The sequence below is a fragment of the Amblyomma maculatum genome, chromosome 1 (genome assembly GCF_055883805.1).
Source record: "Amblyomma maculatum isolate TAMU_Amacu chromosome 1, ASM5588380v1, whole genome shotgun sequence".
In the NCBI taxonomy this organism is placed as follows: Eukaryota; Metazoa; Arthropoda; class Arachnida; order Ixodida; family Ixodidae; genus Amblyomma; species Amblyomma maculatum.
This window is the reverse complement of record NC_139344.1, coordinates 464507574-464532128: the sequence shown is the minus strand read 5'-3', so window position 1 is coordinate 464532128 and position 24555 is coordinate 464507574. Positions and strand designations below refer to the sequence as shown.

General features: G+C 47.4%; 1 protein-coding gene across 1 annotated transcript in view; it reads right to left on the bottom strand.

Moving 5' to 3' along the window:
- LOC146209851 (neprilysin-1-like) overlaps positions 1 to 19357 on the bottom strand; it is a 97160-nt gene extending 77803 nt beyond the window's left edge. The window contains exon 1 of the mRNA XM_084581322.1: positions 19216 to 19357. Within this exon, the coding sequence (XP_084437448.1) occupies positions 19216 to 19357 (142 nt within the window). The remainder of the gene's footprint in view (positions 1 to 19215) is intronic.
- Positions 19358 to 24555: the final 5198 nt, after the last annotated feature.

Sequence of the window (24555 nt, the reverse complement as noted above, 5' to 3'; positions counted from 1 at the left end):
GCTTTTCGTGCGCTCGCGTCGTCTGCTTTGCAAGTCTGCAGCCTTTCTTCCCTTTGATATGGAGGTTACACCAGCCGTTTACGCAATTATATCCTCCTTGCTCGAAGATCCGAGCGCGGACACACACGGTAAGACTCCTTCAGCACTTTCTTTAATATGGAAGAAAACTTCGGTTCACGTAGCGAATGTTTGCAGTCTTTCAGAGCCGAGCTGTAACGTGCGCGGCTTTGAGTTTACACGGACGATGGACATATAAATAGTTGATTCTTGATTCCACGACAGATGAGTCGGAACTGCTGCTCTCCGACTCGCTGTCCTCAAGCAAAGCGAGCGCAAGAGCGCGACGCGACGCGGCGGCAAATACTGATCGTCTGCTATGGAGCGGCAAGTTGTAGAGACCAGAAGCCAACGCGGCGAGCCACCGGAAATGGATGCGCTAGCTAGCGCATGCGCAAGCGTCGCTCGGAAAGTCACGTCACGTAAACTTCCGGTCGGTTCCCCCGATGTACCCTGATTTCGGCGGAGCAGTTTTGACTGCTCCGCGGAGCGACCCTTGCTCGGCAATAGCTCCTGTTCTGCGTTTGGAAGACGCGATCCGTGTTCCGGATCTGCGTTTGGAAGACAATTGCTCCGAAAGGAGCAGAAAACGTTGCTCTGGAAGTGCGCCTGCTCTGCGATTGGAATTCACCATAAGCGCGAGAGGTCTGACGGTACCCATAGGTGTGACGAAAGGTGCACACTGGCTAGCTCGTTGGGTCATAGGCACTTGCCAGTAGCCTCAGACTAAATACAGAGTCAACACGTAGTTCGCCGCTCTACGCGCTGTTCCACGTTTTGAATCGGGTATGTTTGATCTTTTGTTATTGCATTTAACTTTAGATAATCTACGCAAGGACGACGGTCTTTGCTCGGAACTTCTGCTAGTATCATAGGTGACACGTAGGCACTTTCGCATGGTTCTTAATTCCCAGTTCGAGCATGCATTCTACCTCCGCCTTTAGTATCTCCTGTTGTTGCGGAGCCAGTCTGTAAGGCCGTAACTTTACGGGTACTTCAGAAGTTAGCTCGATATCATGAGCGACGAGCGTGGTCCGCCCCGGTCTCTGAGAGAGAAGACCATCGTATTCAGAGATTAAAGTGTGCAAATCTTTCCACTGCGTATTGGTCAGGCTTTCAGCAGGCGCTGCCGCTTTCATAACGTCGTCAGCCTCAATACTTTCTTTAGGACCGTACATTTGAGGAATTTCCGTGATTAGTTCCTCACTGACATTTAAGACCACAATAATTATCTGAACCTCTGCCACATACTGTTTAATGAGGTTGTGATGGTAAATCATTATCTCTCTGCGCCTACCTCTCCTCTCAATGGCGTAGTTTGTTTCGGAATGCTTCTTCACAACTCTGAATGGCCATTGCCATTGAACCTCGAGCTTATTTAATCGAGATGGTCGCAGTACAAGGACTTGTTCTCCTTCCTGATACGACATCAGCCTCGAATTACGGTCGTAATAACTTTTCGCCCTTGTCTGTGCCTCTTTCATGTTTGCTTCTGCAATTTCTCGGCAGCGGTGAAGCCTTCCTAGTAAGTCCAAGATGTATTCAACTACTGTTAGATCTGTGTCTTTGGACTCCCATGATTCTCTTAGAAGGCGTAAAGATGAGCGCAAAGCCCGCCCGTACACGAGCTCGGACGAACTAAATCCAGTCGCCTCATGAGTGACCGTGCGTAAAGTAAACAGCATAGAGGGAATACATACGTCCCACTGGCATTTCTTTTCAAAGATTAACGCTCGCAGTATTCGCTTCATGACTGAGTGATACCGTTCAACGCTGTTCGACTGTGGGTAATAAACAGAGCTGTGAATTATTTTAATTACACATTTTTCTAGGAACCCCGAGGTGAGAGCACTAGTGAACATGGTGCCCTGATCGTTTTGAATTTCCTGTGGAAATCCTACCCTTGAGAAAATGGACAGCAGTGCATTTTCTACTTCCACCGAGCTCTGCTCTTTAATGGGGAAGGCCTCCAGAACCTTTGCGGCTGGTCAAATAGCGGTCAGCAAGTATCGATAACCTAATTTTGTCACTGGGAGCGGCCCAAAGATGTCTACTACCAGCCGGCGAAAGGGCTCCGAAATTATCGGCACCAGTTTGAGCGGAGCCTTACTCCTATCGGGCGGCTTCCCCACTATCTGACAAGTGTCGCATGCCCTGACATATTCTTCAACGTCCTTGAAGCGACCCGGCCAATAAAACTCCGATAGCAAACGGTTTTTTTTTGTCTTACAGACCCTCAAGTGTCCAGACAAACTCTCTCCGTGACAAAGGGAGAAGATTTCGGCCCAATATTTGGTTGGCACTACCAACTGGTTATAGACGCGGCCTTTGTTGCAGGTGTAGTGTCGATACAGTATTCCATTTCTCACCGGGAAGCTAAAATTTTTACGAGCGACTCCTTCCTTTGCCATAGGCCAGATATCTTTGAGAGTCGGATCTTCTTCCTGTTCTTTAATAAGGGTCTCTCTGGTTACCTTCATCAGAATTCGGCCTAGCGAATCTGACGACGGAAGCACCAACAGCCTCTCGCATTCGATCACTTTGCTTTCTGATCGCTCTGGCTTGTTTGAACTAGCTTCTTCCGTTCCTTCGCGGAGTGGCGTGGGCGGTTGCACTTCAAGTTCAGTATTTTTTCTGTTTGGCTCCATAGCCTCACTCTCCTTTTTGACCACACTTCTGCAAAGTTACAGGCTGCACACATGTGTCAGGCGTTTCTACTACATCCTCTCTTAAGTTCGGCTCTCTCATCTTCAGCTTAGCAGCTAGAGCACGCGCCTTGGCTCTCGTGAGAACCAGAACAACGCCTGTCAACCTTTTGCCTTCCTCTTTACCTCTTTAAAAAGTTGGTCCGTTCGGTTAGAGAACAAATATGGGTACTGGGGTGGTAGCTTGTTTGAAACCGCCGCCTCAGTTCAAACCTCACCAAACGGTCCACTGATGATCACGTCCGCTAGTGGGAACACTTGCTTCCTCCAGTATAGGTTTGATTCATGCGCATTTGCCGTTGTACTGAATTTGCACAACGCAGTTCGGATGCACAAGATCAATTGTCGATCCACTGTCCCTGAGCACCCAACAAGTCTTTCCGTTTACAGTCAGACAGAAGAGATATGGACTGAGCAACTCCTCATTTGTCGCTTAATCGCACGTGTAAGCAAATGTGACTCTTGGTTAGCGGCATCCAGCAGCGATGTGCCCGGTTTCGTGACATTTGTAGCACATGAGCGGCTTCCGCGCCTCAAAAATATTTTTACTTGAGCCGTCATCAACCTCCTTTGTTTCCGACTCATTATCTGACTTCCCAACTTAAATAGGCTTCCTTGTAGCATCTACTGTTCCACTTTTAGGCTTAATTGCAGCTCTCCTTTGGCGTTCTGTCGAGCTCTTCGCTTTGTCTACCGGCTTAGCGGAAGAAAACTCAACTCGTATGTTCCTTCAGCGGGACACATATTCATCCGCCAATTCGGCCACTGCCTGAATCGAGCTGACAGTCGCCCTGTCCAGGACCCAAAGTTTCATTGGCCTGGAACCTTCGAAAGAAACTGCTAGATAGCGGTGACTTCGAGAGCCTTGCTATACTCATCATTGACTTTGGCGTCTTCCATCCATTCCATCAGGTTTGCCTTCAACTCATAGGCAAACTCTGCATAGCTAGCACCTTGACTTTTCGTAATGCTCCGAAATCTTTGCCTGAAAGCCTCTGACGACAGACGAAGTCTCTTGAGCAGGCTTTCCTTAACTTTATCGTAGTCATCAGAGTCCTCTGCAGAAAGCCTATTGAGGAAGCGGATGTAATATCCGCTTCCTCGCACGGTAGCAAGCTCAACAAACATCGCTGCCAAGAGCTGCGTCCAAACTCGGAAGCTCTTTAAAAATAACCAGATACGGGCCTATGTCTTGCCCAACTTTGAAGGGCTGTAACAGTTTTGACAGGTCATAAAGATCTTGTCGTGCAACTGCCTTTACTGATTGAACACCAATCGTCTTTTTGAGCTCAACTTCCAAGTGGAGTTTCTCAACTTCCAGTTCTAGCTCTTTTCTCTGTACCGCTTGACATCTCTGAATCTCTTGCCATCCTTCTTCTATTAGTCCGCTTTCGATATCCGAAGATTCTATCGCCACTATAATCTCGGATTTCGTCATCTCTGGACTAATCCTAACACCTAGCTCCTCACCCAGACTTACGAGCTGAGTCTTGAGTAGCCGCTTTAGATCCATAACTGACAGCAGTGCGACAATGCCGTGGCCTCCACCCAGAAGTACTTCAATTTACGCTACTGCGGCTGGCCTCACCAGGGAGAAGATTACACCTTTATCTTAACAGCCTGGTAACCAAAAAGCAATGCCAGCACTCACCACTCCGTAACTGTCAGTTTCTGAGATCTCGGCGTGCTGTCTTCCGTTGGTCAGCCAGGCTCGATCCCACCGCTGCCACCAGTTGTTGCGACGCCGGCAGGGCCGGAGCCGAAGGTAGCGAAGGCCAGCGAGGCGAGGCGACGAGGCACCACGGAAGCGAGGAGCAGTGCAAATTTATTTACATGATGGTAGAGATTTTAGAGAAATTCTGTCAATGTCCCCAGAAATGCCCCGGTTTTTCTACACTGTCTTGTCCCTTGGTACCCAGATAGGGAATCCTTCGTCCTTGAGCACTGGTCAATCGTTGAGCACCAATTAGCATTTGTGCATACAGAACAATAAAGACCCGCCTTCAGAATTCCTTCACTTAGGCCGCTGAATACGTCACCACCTTCGCACGGGTAGCTTGGTTCTTGATACTGCGGAAGCGAGGATATCATAATGTCGGCGCGTCTGTTCTCTCAGGCGGGCTCTTGCTAACGGTAAACCGACCTCAATGCGGGGCCGGCAATGCATGCCTCCCTCTTCCACCGCTGCCTTTGGGAAGAGCGTAATTTCAAGGGCAGAGTCAAGGAGTGTTCGCCGCACCTGGGTTTCCGATGCCACGCGAGCTTGTTGCTTCGCGCAGGGCCTTGACCGCCGTCGTCGAGGCAGGTCTGTTGCTATGTCCAGGTTGATATCCGCATCCTCAAGAGCCCCGGGCAAAGACATGCTGGCGGCTTCGCAGACGTGACCGCACAGACATCACATTATGTTCTAAGTCGGCATATATGGCCGTGTCCGTACGCCCAAGGGTCTCTAACATCAACGACCGGACCCCCCCTACGCCCTTCCACGACTATCCTGAAGCCTCACTCCCCCCCCCCCCCCCCCCCGTGGGCCTAGAGGCAACAAGGAAATGTGATAAATACGAATAAATTAATGGCAAGACGCGATGAACAGGATAGCAGTTTAAACTTTGAATGGTAAAATGAGGCAATTATAATGGGACTAATGTAGTTTTCTGACATTATGCGGCGTAACTGACCACATATGATAATTATCTAATTCAAATGTTACTTCCATTGTGCTCGGTTCTTTTTGTGCTGTTTAATTCGTGACGTGATTGTAATTTTCAGGATGTGCCCCTACCCTACAAAAGCCACGTAAGAGGCTAGCAGTTTGAAAAGAAAACAAAATATGCTGAGCGGGAGATCTGCTGTCTCATACAATCTTATTGCCTCGTGTTATTCCTATAATGCTAATAAAGCAATAGCTGCATAGTTTATTGAAGCTGGCCGAATCGCTATGAAAAACTGATAATGATTGATTGCTTGAAAGCCTCTTATTTAAAGGGAAAGGACCAGGGAAGAAATGAGGAAAGTATGTGAGTCACATCTCCAGGTAGGAGGAAGGGGGCTGTCCATTTGCTATGGCTGGACACGATAAGGAGTACTTTGGTCGACATCCATACACCGTCATGATCCCTCCGCTTTGATTCTCATATTCGAGGGGCGTTCATAAAGTTCGCATTATCAGTACCATACATTTACAAAAAGGGCACGAGACAAGGATCAGAATGAACGCACGTCTCAATGCATTTAGGGAATATGAGAACTGTCTATAATGGAGCACTCAAAATAAGGCTAGGGCATGCAGCCAAAAATGGCAGCATCCTTTGGGAAATTGGCAGCACTCGTAATGATTCGTTTTCTGTATTTGAAGGGCCGCCATTCAAAGAAGAGTCATGTCGCGTTAATGGTGGTTTAGAGCGATAATGTCGAAGTCCATAAAAGTGTTTTTAACTGATGCAGGACATTTTAAATCCCTTAAACACGCCTGGATTATCACATATTGAGTCGCCGAGTGTCTTTGGTTAATGTTTTCGAAATTGTGATGAGACTGCGGGATCTCGGTGGCTGATCGGTATATAACTCGAATAAAAAGTGAAGGAAGTTAACCTGGGTGCAGATTCAGTATCTACCATTTTTACCGCAACAGTTACTCTACGAAGGTTGCTACTCGCTTGCGAGAGCCTTTCGACTGCTACATGTCAATGCATCTATTCCCTCAGCACAGGTGATGGTGACACATACAGCCGTCGTAGGCTACAAATTATTGCATCGTCGTCCATATTCACCCGCACAAAATAACTTCTTTAGCTTCATTTCCAATAAGACCACACAAAGCGAGAACACTTCAAAGAGCGACTCGGAAGGGATTTCTCGAGTGCATTTTCTTCCAGAAGACAAATAGTAAAGCGGTGTAAAAGGATGGTCTGCGTCCGCGTGTCCATCAGGGGAAGGAGTGCGTAATCTTTGGCACAGAGTATGTATATATTGATTAAACTCCTACTTAATCCTCAGCTTTGTATCTGCTATTCTTCATGCCAATAATAAGAGCTTTATTAACGCCCCTCTTATTCAGCAAATATGTGCTGTGTCGGCACCAGCGAACAGTCGTGTACGGTAATTTCTGCGTTGAATAGACTGTATATGGCGCTTTTAGGAGTTTGAAATGCACTACATTGCCAGAGCAAATGGGTAAGGTCCGCCCGGTTGTGGCGCCCAGAGCGCGGAAACGTTGCCGCGGTGATGTCGGGACCTTCGCCATTATTCTTCTTTGTATTGTAGAGAATGCCAGGCAGGAGCGACTGCGGCCACATTTATTTGAGGAGAAGCTGAAGAGGTGACGACGGCAGCGTCCGGCCGAGGCGAAGGTCGCGAGCGTTCCTAAGCTCTCGTGCCGGCACTGCTTCCTTCTCTTCGGTACGTGCCGGACGCATGCCACGCGAGTCGCTACAGGGCTCCTCCCCCAGACGATTGGTCGAAAAATAAAGTACAAGGAAAAGAAACTCGCAGTCTAAGCAAAAGGCACTGCTCTAAAAAAAAACTATCAAGAAGGCTATACACATAAGCACATGTTGAGTTAGTGTCGAAGTCGCAGTCCAAGGGGCAAGCAGGTTTCGTCAGTGTTGTTCATTAGGTCGCGGCTGAGTAAAAGGAAGCGGTAGACGAAGGGGGACTGTTGAGGAGAGTGCGGCAGTACCTTGAATCCTCCGGTTGCCCGCTTGGCATGCGATGGCGCTGAAGGCAGGCTTCATGCTCACAACGAACTGACCGAATGGATGCTGCAAAGCACTGCGGCGAGCCAGTTTTGGGGAGGGAACATGACGAAGAGCTATGTACCGTCCTAAGCTTGCAGCACGAGAGGGCAAAATTAACCGTGATGAAGGCAGCGGCTGTGGGCTGCGATGTACGTACGCACGAGTCACTTGCGGTAGGCATAAGCTGACATGTTGTTGCTGCCTGATAGGGACTTGGAAAAGCGGGAGGTGCAAAACTAATGCAAAATGAGTGGCCATGGGCTCTGTGACACGAACCAGAGATGGTGCGTCGCATAGCACGTGGTGTTCGGGCGAGGTGGCTGCGGAGCCCACTGATGCGCAGTCGCGATGGAGGGCGATTGTAGACGATGAGCAGGACGCTTGGTGCGAGAAATCGAGGCACGTGCTGAAGTCCGGTGCTGATGCCTCACACGACTCGCATGCTAGCGCTTGAATACCTATATAAATGACATTGTAACTATAGATCCTTCTATTCATTTTGTAATTTACGCCGATGATAGCACATTGCTTTTTTCAGGCCATAATCTCAATGATGTAATAGCGAAAGGTAACGACCTACTGGATAGATTATCTAGGTGGTCAATGATGAATAAATTAAAGATAAATCCTGCAAAGTCGAAGGCTCTAATATTTCGCGCAAGAAATAAGCCGACAACACCAAACTGTGTACTGAAGTTTGAAAACCAACAAATAGAAATTGTTGAGGAACATAAATCCCTTGGTGTATATTTTTCATCTCATTTAAACTGGAATGCTCACGTTGAACATATCTGCAAAAAACTCTCTTCTGCCTGTGGGGTCCTCTCGCGATGTCGTGCAACTCTACCTATGAAGTGTAAACTACAAGTTTATTACGCATAATTTTTTTCTCACCTTAACTACTGTAGTTTAGTGAGGGCCACAATGACCAAGGTAAACATAAATAAGCTTCTCGTAATGCCAAAGAAAATTGTTAGAATAATAGCTAATGTTTTTATGCGACAACCTCCAAATATGGATTCCAAGCCCGTAACATTATCCGTGCTGATCAATTGTATAATTATAGGTTACTACAAATCATGTATTTTTCGAAGGCATCCGTTGCCGAATATTATTCTTCCTTAGCATCTTTGGAGACGCATCGTGCTAACATGCACACAATCATGCAAAGAAGTACTAATGCATGGAATGTACCACGTTTTCGCACTGATTATAAATTACAAATGCTATCTTACAACCTGCCCCATGTTTTAAACACTTATCAAAATACAATAAGATACACAAAAGCCGAGCTGTGCAAATATTTTGTTCAAATGTGAATTTATGCTTCTGTTTGTAGATTGCTGAATGTTTGCCCAGTTGACATTTTTTCCCTTAAAAACTGCGCATTTCAACTGTTTTTCTCTTTGCGCCATTTACTTTAAAGCTTATTGTGAATTTCCATGCGTATTTAATGTTTTGTTATTGAATGTGGACAACTGTATGCATGACAGATTTGGAGATTTCCTTCACCACTCGTCTGCTGCTGCTTGTAAGGGTTTCCTGGACACTGTCAAGCTGCGAAGGCAGCTTTTATCTAGGAAACCCTCCAGTTGAACCCGGAAATAAACTTATTATTGTTATTATTATAAAGCTTGCCACTTGTATAATAGGAGTGTAAGTGACGGCACAAGAGGATGGAATAGCTGAGGCGGCGCTTACTGTGTCGTAGACGATACAAGAGATACGTGTGGGAGAGCAGTCGGGCTGGATGCGCTAGGGAGGAGTGGCAGGGAGCTGGCCGGACACAGCTGCGGCGTGCTGTGCCCCGAGGATGCAGCCGCAGACGAGAGTGATGCTGGTGAGGTTGCGGATGCTGTTGGCGGCGAAAGCGGGTCTACCGCGTCGTAGAGCGGCAGCGGGCAGTAGCTTTTGCTGAAGTACGCCAGGACGGTAGCTCATCGTATGGCCGGCAACTCGAGGCAGGGCAGGCAAGCCGGCAGAGGATGTCAGGTGGTAAGATTTCTGAGAGGACAGCGTGCTTGAACTGCTGGATGGTGATGCAGTTCTAGTACATCGCAGCCTCCAGTTGAGCGAACCACCCGCCGACGCCTGCAGGCCGGAACATCGGAAGCGGGGGGTCGAAAGCCGGGCCTTCCCAATATGCCATCCTCAGACTCCACCGGGTGAAGGCATGGTTCTCCGGGTCACCACAAATGTAGAGATCGCCAGGTAGGGGCGATCGGGGCCACATTTATTTAAGGAGCAGCTCAAGACGTGACGGCGGCCGTGTCCGACTGAGGCGAAGGTCGCGAGCGTTCCTAAGCTCTCGTGCCGGCGCTGCTTCCTTCTCTTCGGCACGTGTCTGATGCATGCCACGCGGGTCGCTCCAGTATGATGCTTCAGAATGGAGTTGCTTAACAATACCAACGCTGGCGTCGAAAGTAAATAGCTTTGGCCAGCCAATCTGTTAAGAGAATTCTATCAATGATATCTGTTGAAAATATTCTCTGTGCTGTTGGAATATCGAGACCGAGCAAACAAAAATTGTAAGCAACTACTACTTTCAAAATGTGTAGTAAATGCAGGAAGAGAGACTTCTCACTCATGATAGGCAATGTGGTGAGGAGATACCTGCATCATCTCCGTCTAGTATATCACATATATTGCCACTGGAAACTGTGGCGAAGCTAGAAGGCAATTGTCTGCCTAAGAGCCGCGATGACTTCACTGATATGCTTCAGGCGTATGCCGAAATGGTTCGCAGGGCAATGAGGAAGGCAGATTAATGTCATTAAAGTTGTTTAAAGCAGATATACTAGGACCATCCTCTTGTGTCTCTAACAACACCTTTTGACCTACGAGAGACAGAGCTTGAAAAGTTTTCATACGTTTTTCAAAAACGAGATGATGATACCTATAGAGGAGAAACGTCTGAACGATTCTTCCTAAATCAATTCCCCCCAATAGCACGGCAAAATTGCCTAAGAAAAAAAGAATACATATTAATACTTTTTCCTAACGGGTACCTAAAATATACACACAAATAAGTCCTCATTCACCTCAAGTGGGAAAGTCCAGCTCAGTAGATAATATATTACTATCCTACACAAAAATAAAAACTGCGCTTCGTAAAACAATCCGTTAAGTTATTATGGCCAAAGGGACAAAATTGAAGTTGGGAGGGATAGTGCAGCATCTGAAGTCAATGATATATTACGTGGATTTTTGTGGTCTCTGGCATGTATCGGAAAGTGCGCATTGCTATACCTTGGTTACCAGTGTTATCTAACGTGATAATGTTTCTATTAGCGCCGTTTTCTTTATGCCCGAATAAGGTGGTTTTATAGATGTCTTGAGGAGAAAGTAGCGTATTCTTAGCAAGAGGCATTATGTGTAACTGTCAAATGAAATATTCATATGAGTGCGCATTACTTTCCTTTGCAGAACATCGTTATTAAAAAGAAAAAACGCCCAATACTGAAGCAAATCAATGCATACTGGACAAGATGGTTGAATTATATTTTATAAGTTAAGAGCTACATATTGACCAGTGACTTTAACACAATACAAAATAGTTATAGCTGTCCATGTACTTTTTGAGGCAGAAATAACAGTATTATTAATACTTATTACCTCTGTTTGCGAGTACAGGGTCAAATGTTGATAAAACATCACAGCAAGGCATACGCAGGTACATCGAAGCTAAACGGAGCGCGGGTGATGACAGCATTAAATAAAACGGCATGACAGCGTGCTCTCTCAGCTGATGCGCAGCCGGGGAAATGGCGTGGGTATATCCGGCTGACCCATATCTGTTGTGATGTTCGCCTTACCGGCGGCTTGTGTCATGGCGCGCTGCTAGAACAGTTTGACGGCGCTACTCGACGGCTTGCCGCTGTGTGATACGCCACGAATGCCAACCCTTTCCATATGCGCAACGACCACGGTTAACTTTCGAACTTTACAAAATCCATTTACCATCGCGTATCTATGCAGAATCGCAGTCTCGTCATCGATAGCTGCTCGAACCAGGACGGCTACACAGATGGAAAATGGTGGGTTTCGTAACGTCCGCGAAGAAGCATAAATTGTCAAGCCGCGGAGCACCGCGCCGCCGAAGTAGCAAGGTTCCGCTCAAGCCGCTGATAAAGGGAGCATCACAAGATCGAGATGGTTCATTCGCATGCTCTAATAAACTCTCGCGTTCTGCTGCTCATCCGCTTATAGGGCTAGCTGGCTTGCAGTTTCGCCCACATGAGTCACCGCTCCCGTTCTCCCTTTTACTTTTGGTGCGTCTGTGCCAGCAGGCGCAAATTGCGGTGTCACATCCAGTTTTAATGTAGAGCACAACGTGCACTTTGCACGACAACATTATCTCCTTATTAGCTGCCATTATCCGTGACCCCCTCCCCCCATCTCCATTTGTGAAAAATAACACGTTGGCATGCTTAATATTATATTTCAACATCATCATATATTTCCTTTATGCACTAAAATAAAATAAATGTAATCTTAAATTCAAGTTCTGTTTAATTTGCTATAGGAAAAAGGTAGGGGATGAAAATCATGCACAAAATAATGCATTAAAGTGATACTTGGCTGCTACACAGAACATTAATAAGATAGGTATTAAGCATATTGTGTTTATCTACAATCTCATCTCAGAGAAATCAGCTTAGTTCGCAGGCATCTGATGGAGTGTGTATTAAGCAAGATATGCGGAGGTGTTGCACGCACTTGAAAAAATATGCACGTAGGATATTTTGAGAAAATCTTGGCCGCCGTGGCTTCGGGAGTGAGTGCTACTGTCTTCATCCACAACGGCCTTAGTGTTGAAACGTCAAGCAAGAGAAGCAACAAAATATTTGGCTACAACCAGCTGTCAATATGTTTGAAATTGCGCCATTAACTATTGCGTAGCTGCAGGAAGTTTATTGGATTGTTCCCACCACGTTTTGTTTTTTCAGTCAAGGTCGAAATATGCAAAACTAACAAAATGTACAATACACATGTAAACTTTTCTTATGACAAGCCCCGTCCCATTCAAAAGCTCGACAGAAACCCTTTCTTTCGTGAGTAGGGTGCACAGCGCTGTATAGTTGTCGCTCACCCATATTGGTGCAACCTTTATAAAGTGCGGCAGCTTTTTGGACGGCATGCTGACTGGTATAAGGGACGATAGTCTTGTTCAGCAAATCTGAAATAAATGTTGAAGCAGTTTGAACACTACAGCCTGCATTATCTCATCTAAATGTCTCAATAGAATAATAATATACCTTGGACAAAAACCCATTCCTTAGCAACTGAACAAGCGCCTTGCGCTAATATAACATATTTAAGACAATTTATTATATATTGTTAGGGGGATGTACTTAATGTAACGGCACTGCGATGGGCTGACCTCGACACTAAGACTTCAATAGCCGTGCAGCATCCACTCTGTCAGCGTCGTCCTCTTTCTCAATTTCTCAATGCTTCGTCGTGCCCGTGTTCCTCAGTCGTCGTCTTTGTCAGTGAGCACATCACTTTGGTCCCGCGTTTCCAGGTAACACTACCCCCCTCGGCAAAAGGCAACGTCCCGGTGCGTATTAGGCGTGCGGTGTGGAGGGGGGGTAATATGGCTTGAGGCGGGCGACATGTACGATTTCGGAAGTGGGTGTAACAGTCGGTGACTTTGGGTGGAGCGGTGCAATCTCATAGGTCACGTCGGTCCCTGGGCGTAGTACACAGTAAGGACCTGTGTAGTGCGGCAGAAGTTTTTGACACAACCCCACACGACGGCACGGAAGCCAGAGCAACACCAGAGATCCGGGAGGATAGTGCACATCGCGGTGGTGAGCGTCGTAGCGGCGTTTTTGGGCTTCTTGAGAGAAGGTGAGATTGTGACGAGCAATCTGGCGAGTAGCGTCGGCTCGGGCGTGGTATCGCGGGCATAGGTTGTGACGGGGCCAGCGGCGGGAAGAAAAGTGTCGAAGGGCAGTAAGGGGTCTCTTCCAAAGAGAAGATAGAATGGAGACTACCCAGCAGTGTCATGACGCGAAGAGTAATATGCAAAGGTGACAAATGGCAGACTAATATCCCAGTCGCGATGACTGTCGGATGCGTACATTGCGAGCATGTCGGTGAGTGTGCGGTTAATACGCTCCGCAAGGCCGTTCGTCTGAGGGTGATACGCACTGGTGAACTTGTGCCGAACGGAGCAAGAACGAAGTATTTGCTCAACAACTCGGGAAAGAAAACAGCGGCCACGGTCAGTAAGTAGTTGACGGGGAGCACCATGGTGAAGTATGACGTCGTACAAAAGGAAGTCAGCAACGTCTGTGGCGCAGCTGGTTGGAATGGCGCGAGTGATCACGTGCCGCGTGGCATAATCGGTGGCCACAGCGATTCATTTGTTTCCTGACAAGGACTCGGGGAAGGACCCTAGGAGGTCAAGGCCAACACAAGAAAATGGCTCAATCGGGAGAGCAATCAGCTACAGGTGTCCAGGTGGTAGCACAGGGGTTTCTTCAGGCATTGACAGAGGAAGCAAGCGGCTACATAAGGTTGGACAGAGCGGTAGAGTCCAAGCCAAAAGAAACGCCGGCGCACGCGGTCGTATGTGCGTGAGAGGCCAAGATGACCAGCTGTAGGGGCATCGTGCATTTGTTCGAGAACGGCAGAGCGTAGGTGTTGGGGAACGAAAAGCAAGTGCTCAGCGCCAGCAGGTCGCATGTTGCGGCGGTATAGCGTATTCCCATGAAGGAAGAACAGGGCGAGGGAAGAGTCACGGCTGTGTGTGCGGAGGCGGTCGATAAGAGAACTGAGGGTTGGGTCCAAGCGCTGTTCGTCGGCTATGTGGTAAACGTCCGATATAGAGAAGACACAGGGGTCCGACTCATGGTCAGTAGAGGAAGGGGGATCGACGGGATAACGGGACAGACAGTCTGCATCCTGGTGGAGCCGACCGGATTTGTATACAACGGAAAAGATATACTTCTGCAAGCGCAATGCCCAGCGGCCGAGGCGGTCAGCAGGACCCTTGAAGGAAGAGAGTCAACATAAGGCGTGGTGATCGGTAATTACAGTAAAGGGTCGGCCAAACAAGTAGGGTCTGAATTTTTCAACGGCCTAAACGAGAGCCAGGCACTTCCGTTCCGTAATAGAATAGTTCTGTTCCGCTGATGACAGAAGACGACTGGCGTAGGCAATCACACAGTGTTGGCCGCGTTGTCGCTGTGCAAGAATGGCACCAATCCCGTGGCCGCTGGCGTCAGTGCAAAGTTCCGTCGGGGCAGACGGGTTGACATGGGCCAACACAGGAGGATTGGTGAGAACAGCGATAAGGGTGGAGAATGCGTTAGCCTGCTCTGGTCCCCATGAGAAAGGAATGCCTTTCTTCAGCAGGTTGGAGAGAGCACGAGCAACAGCGGCAATGTTTGGGACGAACCGGCGAAAATACGAGCACAGTCCTGTAAAGCTGCGGACATCATGGGGTGAACGGGGAGATGGAAAAGCACTGACAGCGCGAACTTTGTCGGGATCCGGTTGCACGCCGGTGGCATTCACCAAATGGCCAAGCACTTTCGCGGCGACCAAAACTGCACTTCTTTGAGTTCAGTTGAAGTCCGCCACGGCGGAAAAGTGCTAAGATAGAAGAAAGGCGACGAAGATGGCTTTCGAACGAGGTCGAGAAGACAACACGTCATCCAAGTAACATAGACAAGTCGTCCATTTGAAGCCGCGGAGTAAGGAGTCCATCATTCATTCAAACGTAGCAGGGGCATTGCAAAGTCCAAAAGGCATAACCTTAAATTGGTAAACTCCATCGCGTGTGACAAAAGCTGCCTTCTCGCGGCCTTGTTCTTCAACAGAGATATGCCAGTAGCCGCAACGAAGGTCGATGGAGGAAAAGTAGGGGGCTCCATGTAAGCAGTCCAAGGCGTCGTCTATTCGCGGCAGCGGGTAAACATCTTTCTTTGTAATCTTATTCAGATGTCGATAGTAGACGCAAAAGCGCCAACTGTTGTCTTTCTTTCTAACGAGGGGCTGTTCGAAGGTTCGATGATATCGTTGCCGAACATCTTATCGACCTCCTGCTGGATGACTTGGCGCTCAGAAAGGGACACACGATAAGGCCTCCGATGTACAGGTTTTGCATCGCCGGTGTCAATGCGGTGAGTCACAACTGATGTTTGGCCCAAAAAACCGGCTGCAAAGTAGAAAATGTCGGAGGAGGATAACAAAAGGTTGTGCAGGTCCTGAGCGTGTTCGGGGCTGAGGTCAGAGGCAATCATTGCGGAAATAGGGTCGGTAATTGTGGTGGGGAATACGGGTGTTGGAAGTACGCTTGAATGTGGGACAGGAGTGAGTGCCCAAATGGTGCAGTCTGTGAGAGGGGACAAGGTAGCAAGGTATATTCCTTCGGGGAGAACTTGGGGTGACAGACTGAAGTTCAGGATAGGAAGGTAGGTGCTGTTCTGTGTACCACGTACGATGAGATGAGGAAGAACGACGTTGCATTCAAGAAAGACCTCGGTGATAGCGCAAGCAACATAGTCACCGTCAGACACAGGCGGGAAAGGTGACAGAGGTAGGTAAACAGAGTCAGGGGGTAGGCGAGCGAACTCGGTGGAGCGAAGGCGGGGTGTAGATGGAGGGTGCTCTGAGCAGACAGGTAGGTCCAAACTAAGAAGGCCGCTGGAGCAGTCGATAAGGGCAGAGTGGGCCGTTAAAAAGTCATGATGAGCTCATGATCGAGACATGGGCACCAGTGTCAATGAGGGCAGAGACGGGAACACCATCCACGAACAGGGAGAGGAGGTTACAGGGCGAAGAATTGGGCAGTAGAGGATTTCCAGGTCGGGGTAACAATGCAGCGTCACCTCCGGGAGCTGCATTGGCTAGTTCCCCGTGAAGCGGCCGTCAGAGGACGGTGAGGAACTCGGCTAGGAAAAGGTGAACCGAAACGGCGGGCCTGCGGGGAAGGAGAGCGGCTGGGCACAGGAGGAGGCGGAGTGGTATCGGTGCGGGGCGGCTCATAACGAGGCGTGAAACGGCAGTGACCGTAATCAGAGTACCGGTCAACCTAAGGAAAACGTCGAGGTGGTGATGTCCAGCGGCTGCGGCAGTGGCGAGAGATGTGGCCAATACGCGCGCACGTGAAACAGATCGGCCTGCCGTCAGGGGTGCGCCACTCATCAGGATTGCGGTATCGGTAGCGTGGCGTGTAGGTGTTGCGGGGCATAGCGGTGGCGACCATGGGAGGGTCGGGGCTCGAACTGTGGTGTTCCACGGTGTGGCATAGGGGACGCCCAAGTTGGCAACCTCTTGACGAACGACGGCTTGAATGAGGGATATCGTCACTAGGTTGCTGTCCGAGGAGGGCGGGTTGGATGCAGCAGGAGCGAGCGCTTCTAGTTCACGACGCACGACGCGGGTCACATTTTCAGTGTTGGAAGGCTGCCTTAGGGTTGGCAGATCCTCGCACGTGGAGCTAGGGGCAGTATTGGGGAGCCGATTGAAGCGATGGCAATGCGTCTGTGTTTGGCCTGCTCGAAATGTCGACAAACCTGCAGAACGGAGTCAACCGTAGAACAGTCCCCACACAGTAGAAGATTAACTGAAGGCATCGTCGGCTATGCTTAGAGGATGTGCCCCATCTTATCAAGTTGTCATGTCTGTATCAACTTTTCGGCACAGGGCCAGAACGTCTTGTTATACGTATTATAAGGCTCGGTAGATGTCTGGGCACGTGTTGCGAGGTCCCTCTTGGCGGCGAGCTGACCACCAACCGGTTTTCCGAACAGGTCACAAAGTTTTTGTTTGCAAACATCCCAGGAGGGTATACCTGCTTCATGTGTTTCAAACCACACGCGTGCCGTGCCAGTAAGTTAGAAGATGACATTGGCCAGCATCAGCGTGGCGTCCCACGTGTTGTGCTGGCTAACACGCTCATAACGCGAACGCCAGTCCTCGACATCGACCTCATCTGCACCGCAGAATGGGCCAGGGTCACGGGTCTGGGCTATGACGACAGTTGGAGTTGCGGAGGTAGATGGAGCCGCGTCGGTTGTCATCGTGACGGTTCCGAGGTGACGGCTGCTGCGGAGATCCAGCGTCAGATTGTGTCGAACCCGCGACCTCCACCAAGATGTTACGGGGATGTACTTAATGTAACGGCACTGCGATGGGCTGAACTCGACGCTAAGACTTCAGTAGCCGTGCAGTATCCACTCTGTCAGCGTCGTCCTCTTTCTCAACGCTTCGTCGTGGTCGCGTTCCTCAGTCGTCATCATTGTCAGTGAGCACGTCACTTTGGTCCCGCGTTTCCCGGTAACAATATTCTATTCTTTTCTCAAGCACTAAAGGGCGCACCCGACTGCATCGTTCATATAAAAAGAAATTAGCAGGGGTACTAACTAATTATTTTCTTATTTTTCTTGACAATGACTACGAACACACTCAAGTATAGCTTAGCCATTAAAGAACGATAACTTCATCTGAATGCACAAAGCAGTAGGTTATGATTTATAATAAGGAGGGGCGATAGCTTTCGCTAGTATAATATATCAAAGAATGTCTTTTTCACCACTTGTGTATGAAAAAGCTGCACTAATTATAGCGCGCGTTTGCAAATCTTAGTTCGCTACATCTCGTAGTACACGTATTCTCAAAACGTGCGAACTTCCGCAACCGTTGCTGCATTCATATGGAACTTTGAATGTACTTGAAAAGAGAATAACCTATAGGCAGACTACGATCAGCGAAAGAAGCATATATTTCACAACTGAGCTTACCCTTACTTTATTAACAGCTGACAACTTTGTCGTTAACTACCGTCAAACGTGCCTTGCCTGTTCTGTAAACAAGTAGCTAGCTATTGGCCTCTGTCTATCACACATATCACCTCAACTGTCTGCTGTGAAAAGCACCCACATATATAGGGGCTTGTGTTACGACGACCATGATAGTAAAAGTTAAATTACAATCAAAATGGCAGCGAAGATGAATTCAGGGTGAAAAAGAAACGATGTACAGTTTTCTCCAGAAACCTCTACAAACACGAATCGTTATATGCTCAGATTATGAAGCATGCAGGATAAAGAGTTTTAGTGAACGACGTAAAATAATTTGCAATGACTGATGTGTCTTCTGTCACCATCCATTTGATCATCAAACGAAGCTCTCCACCATTGCACCAGCCTAACATTAGTAGACGTTACCGTTTAGGCAAGAAGTGCGCGCACATGTTGGTTATGTGAGTTCTATTTATCTGCACTCGTCTCTTGCGAGATTTAGCAAATGCTTAAATTTCACAAAATGACGGTTATTTTACAGCAAATTAAACTTATGCCGGATACTACGGTGAACTTGTTGAAGATTGTACCTGCAGGGGGTGGAACAAGATAATTTCAATGAAACAGTTCAAGCCATTGTGCAGTGTATTAAAGGGTGATCACGATAAAGATTATTTATTTAACGGATCTTTACTGGGTCGACATGGTACATAGCTTTTTTAAGCGGTACAGATCTTGCATGTGTGCCGTTTTTGCACGCTAATATGCCCAATCAAAATGATGATTAAACGCAACAATTTCTCCCAATACGTGAGCGATTTAATCGCATTTATGTACGCTAATATGCCCCAATCAAAATGATGATTAAACGCAACAATTTCTCCCAATACGTGACCGATTTAATCGCATTTATTTGCGCAGGCAGAACACTGCACACAAAGCATCTGGCGTACAGACCAATGATCTTGTCATCGACAGCCATCTGGGCCTCGAAGCGGGTGCTGGTAACGTAGCGGTATGGAGGAACTTTGGTCGTGTGCATCCATCCCCCGCACACATGCTCGTAAAAGTCTTCGCACGGCAGCACTGAATCCGTCATCGAGTCGGAAGCGCGGCTCACTGTCAGAATAGAAAAGTGACAGAGGAAATGGGAATCGGGGCGTGCTTGAGTGTCTGAATCTGGACGCAGTGAATAATAATGCTGAGAGTGCTGAATGATGTTGAGAATGCTGAGACTGCTGAGAATGATGAGTGAAGAGTATGCTCGAGGTCATGCCCTAGCTGGGGCATATGATGGGGCCTATGTGCATAGGAAATAATCACACGCATGCCTTTGACAGGTGACATGGCCGGACACTGATAGCGGCTAGATTCTGCAGTGTCATGGATCACGTGACATGGCAGAGACTGCAAGCTCATGCGGATACGTAAGGGCCAGATGGCCATTTAACCCATCGCGAGCCTTAGATCACAAGTCACACTGCTCATAGGGCAATCAGATCAGATCGCGCGTCATTGTTAAGCCGGGCTTCATATGTGCGTCACATACTGTGTAAGTGGGAAGCAGAGTTGCAAAAATCTGTCTTGTTCACACTGGAACGCATTCAGACCGGCACGGAGAAACACCAGTGCAGACAAGGCGCATTTCAGAAGACAGAATCTTAGTTCCGACCTGCAAGACTCTCACAAAAATGTGATGCGCAAGCTTCCCAGATTGAAATGACAAAAGTAGGCACGCCACTGTAAGCACTAGCGAATAATCAGAATACCGCAAGGAAAAAAAATGTGAGCATCCAAAATGTCTTTGTGTGAGTTATTAAAACGCTAAAGACAGAAAGGACGCTTCCTCGCTCATTTCCGTCGAGTCAGTAGAGAGAAGGCAAAATATTTGCTTATTGCTCTGATATTCAGCCAACTTCCCACAATCGGGTACCTGTTTTAGCTTTGCCAAGCGTTCCAGAGTTTGCGTTTGACACCCTGGGGTCTTGTCGATAAATTTGCGGTTCTTTATCAAACCGGCTAAGTAGGCTAGAGTAAATACCCTCAATATCTTCGGCAAAAAATTTCCTGCTCATGTGACAGTCCTTCGACTTTCTAAGCGGGTGTCCGAAAATTCAACGAGGGGTTATACGATTTGTGACGGCATGACCCTGCTAACCAATCCGGGTAATTGCAGGAAGCCAACGAGACAACACCGAGTTTTACAATGAATTGACACCTGAAATCTGCAGTGTTAACATTTTCACGTGGAGGGCAGTGTATATCTTCGGTGTTCTACGCGAATCAGCAAGGTGCATATTTGTTTTTCTTGCACATAAACTTTGTACATATTTTTTGTCGGTTGTTTTTATTTCCCTTAAGAACTTCAAAATTTAGAAACAAGTTATTCAGCACTAATTAAAAAACAGGGACACAGGAAAAAATACACAGGACGGGCGCTGTGTATTTCTTGTGTATTTGTGTATTTCATGTGCCCCTGTCTTTAATTTAGCGCCGAATAACTTGTTTCTAAACGATGCTTCATCAACTATCCCAGCAACGTGTTTTGTTAAAACCTTCAAATACATGTATTCGTTTTACTAACAAATCTACCAGCCCACTAATACTGCAATATGAACCTAAGCAAGTCAACGGGTATCGCATAAATGCTTAACCGTACATGCGTAATTGTTAGACGCTTGTGAACATTCATAAATGAGAAATTACGACACAATAACACAACCAAGAGAACCGTTAGGTTAAACAGCAAGAATCACCGGTCGTTTATTATAAGAGGCCAATATCACTTTTCATTTTCCATCCGCAATGAAATAAAATTCTGTGCCTTATACATTTGTTCCTATGGAACTGGTAATGCATTGTTACTCGGCAAAGTAAAAGCAAATTATACAATGACTGGTTTAGAACGACCCCACAATCGCAAAATTGGCGACTAGGCCACGTAATTAGCTGCATTTTAACTAACAGTCAAAGTGGGGCGAAATGTTTCTGGCGTGGGGGCCAGGTTGTTTGGAATGGGCTTAACCGGCCACTCGCTGCATGCGAGTGAAACTGTCGTCACGCTGAAGTCAGTGTAAATGTAATGAAAAGAATGTAATTTCAAACTAACCCTTGCAAAAGCGCCCCCTTAACTCTATAGAGTTAAAAAAATACTTGGTGAAGCGACCAAATGTGACATGCAAGATATCACAAGAAACTTGCATCATTTCTTCAGAGAAAAGCTAAATGGCATTCGCCACGTCGTTTTTTGTCATTCACGGTGCTTTTAGGGTACGTAATCGGCTTCGTACTGTAAGGCAGACGGCAATGTGAAAGGTATAATTTATTTGGCTGTTGATTGTAAACAGTGTAACTGAACAGTGGCTATGCAATAAAATATAGAAACGTGATGACTTTATAATATTCATGCAACTTATTCGCCATCACTGTCGATTCTTTCCGTCAGAAGACGCTTTGGTTGCAGTATTACGTAATTTAGGGTTGAGGGAGATCAATTGGATATATGTTTGCAAAAAGAGAAAATCATAGAAGTTTGGGTGTTTCACTTACCGAAATCCGTGCAGTCATCTGTGAGGCAAGTCGTGTTTTCATTAATCATATACGTTGACGGGTAGATGGTTGGGTTCAAGCAGCCTGCGGTAACGTGTACGAGGTATCAGCATACTAAAGAACACATTTTGAAGCAACAGCTTCACTACGCTAGGTATCAACCAATGCCAACATGCCAGGCCACTTCACCTTCGACGAGCCGGAGGTCACAGTGTGGCTAGAGCTTAACTATAGTACCATTACTTGACCTGGGACCTCTCACGATAGATAGAGCATCGTGTCTCCGTATTATAGTTGACAGTGTGCTCCAGTACACATTCTCGGCAATTATTCTGCCCGCGTCTAAAGCTATCAGTGGTTGCGTAAGAAATGTAGCATGCGTGAGAAAAAATATGAAGTGTTCTTTTTCGAGAACATGTAGCGACATACCGGAAACTGAGCTGCCAGGCGAAGTGTGCAGCAAAGTGTTATACTACTACACGTGGTTCAAGAACGGAAAAGTGTATTTTTTTTTTTGCACAGTACCTGGTTTATTCCGTAGTCAAAATAACTTGCATGGGTGACCTAGCACAAATTGTCTGCCACGTGCATAGAACAGATTTTCACAACCCTGGCTCCTCCATTCGGTGAAAAATACTACAGCCTTAAATCTTTTCGCTTGCTCATAGAAAAAAAATAGTTCGGCTATCCGTAATAAATTACCTTTCTTAGTTTGAATTCCACAAGTCTGGGAAACAAACATGAAGCTGTGGCAAACATTATTGGTATTTACTCCAGTTTTCACATCATTTCTTTTTCGGAAACGTTATTCAATGCTCATAACGACATGAATTATATACCTGATTATCAATATTTCTTTCCTTCATCGTGAGAAGGGATGGGGTGGTTGAGTGGCGTTCTGTTTTGCGCCACATGTAGCCTATTCAGTATTTCATAAATTAACTTTACGTTTTGCTAATGCTGAGTGTTTAGTAGCCAAAACAATTCATGTGCTTTTCGCACTTGTGTATGATCCATCTACAGCTGTTTCTGAGTTTTGCATTTTCTGGATGGGTTATTAGATTTCGAAAGCATTAGGGGCCCTAATACCTCAGTAATCTGCGATTTGCTGATGACATTGCCTTGCTAAGCAACTCGGGGGATGAACTGCAAATAATGATTGATGACCTAGACAGAAAAAGTAGAAAGGTAGGCTTGAAAATCAATATGCAAAAACTAAGGTAATGTTCAACAGCCTCGGGAAGGAACAGCAGTTTACATTAGGTAGCGAAATACTGGAAATAGTAGGCGAATATATCTACTTAGGACAGATAGTAACCGCAGATCCGGACCATGAAAAGGAAATATCAAGAAGAATAAGATTAAGATGGAGCGCATTTGGCAAGCACTCGCAGATTATGACTAGCAGCTTACCGTTATCGCTCAAGAGGAAAGTATAAAACAGTTGCATCTTGCCTGTACTCACCTATGGGGCTGAAACGTGGAGGCTAACCAAGAGAGTTCTACTTAAGTTGAGGACAACCCAGAGGGCTATGGAACGAAAAATGGTAGGGGTAACATTAAGAGATAGAAAGCGTGCAGAGTGGGTCAGAGAAATAACTCAAGTTACCGACATTCTAGTGGAAATTAAGAATAAGAAATGGACATGGGCAGGACATGTAGTGCGAAGAGAGGATAACCGATGGTCGCTTAGGGTAACAAACTGGATTCCAAGGGAAGGGAAGCGTAGCAGGGGGAGGCAGAAAGTTAGGTGGGCGGATGAGATTAAGAAGTTCGCAGGGGTCAAGTGGATGCAGCTAGCACAGAACCGGGTTAAGTGGAGAAATATGGGAGAGGCCTTCGCCCTGCAGTGGGTATAATCAGGCTGATGATGATGATGATGAGGGGCCCTAGATTGGTGTCGAAAAAGATGAACCGTGCTGTGTTCTGGAGCTCTACGGCAGCGTGATCCGTGCCTCTTCAGTGGCACAGCCGACCAAGACATCGACGATTGGTTGTCGGCGTATGAGAGCGTCAGTAGTTACAACAGATGGGACGATGCTATCAAGCTAGGTAACGTAATCTTCTATCTGACTGACGTGGCGAACCTCTGGTTTCGCAACCATGAGGCAGACTTGCCATCTTGGTCTGCATTTAAAAAGAATTTTGCGGGAGTGTTCGGCCGCCCTGCAGTTCGCAAGCTCCGGGCAGAACAACGCTTGCGCGAGCGCACTCAGCATGCCGAAGAGTCGTTCACCAGTTATATAGAAGACATCGTGGACCTGTGCAAGCGTGTCGATCCGCTAATGTCCGAAGCGGGTAAGATCGAAAACATCATGAAAGGCATCTCTGACGACGCGTGCCAGGTGCTCTGGGTGAAAAATCCTGCCACGGTTAGTGACGTTATCAAAATTTGCCAGAGCTACGACGTGCTTTGTAAGAAGTACGCTTCTACCCGCCGGTCCGGTGTTAGAGACGTCGTCATCTCTACACTAGCGCTGGGCGGTTCTACACAATCAGACGACAGCCCTTTGCTTCAACAAATCAAAGCCTTTGTTCGAGAAGAGGTCGCCCGCCATCACTGGTCCCTCAGTTACAGGATACTGGCCGCCTTGCTCCTGACATGGCTCCGTCGTTGGCCCCTACCATACGGCGTACCGTGCAAGATCACGTCGCTGATGTCCTTCCGCATAGGTCCACGCTCCCGCCCAGCCTCGTGCCGGAGCAAGTAACAGCACCACCGACTTACGCCCAAGTTGCGGCCAGGCC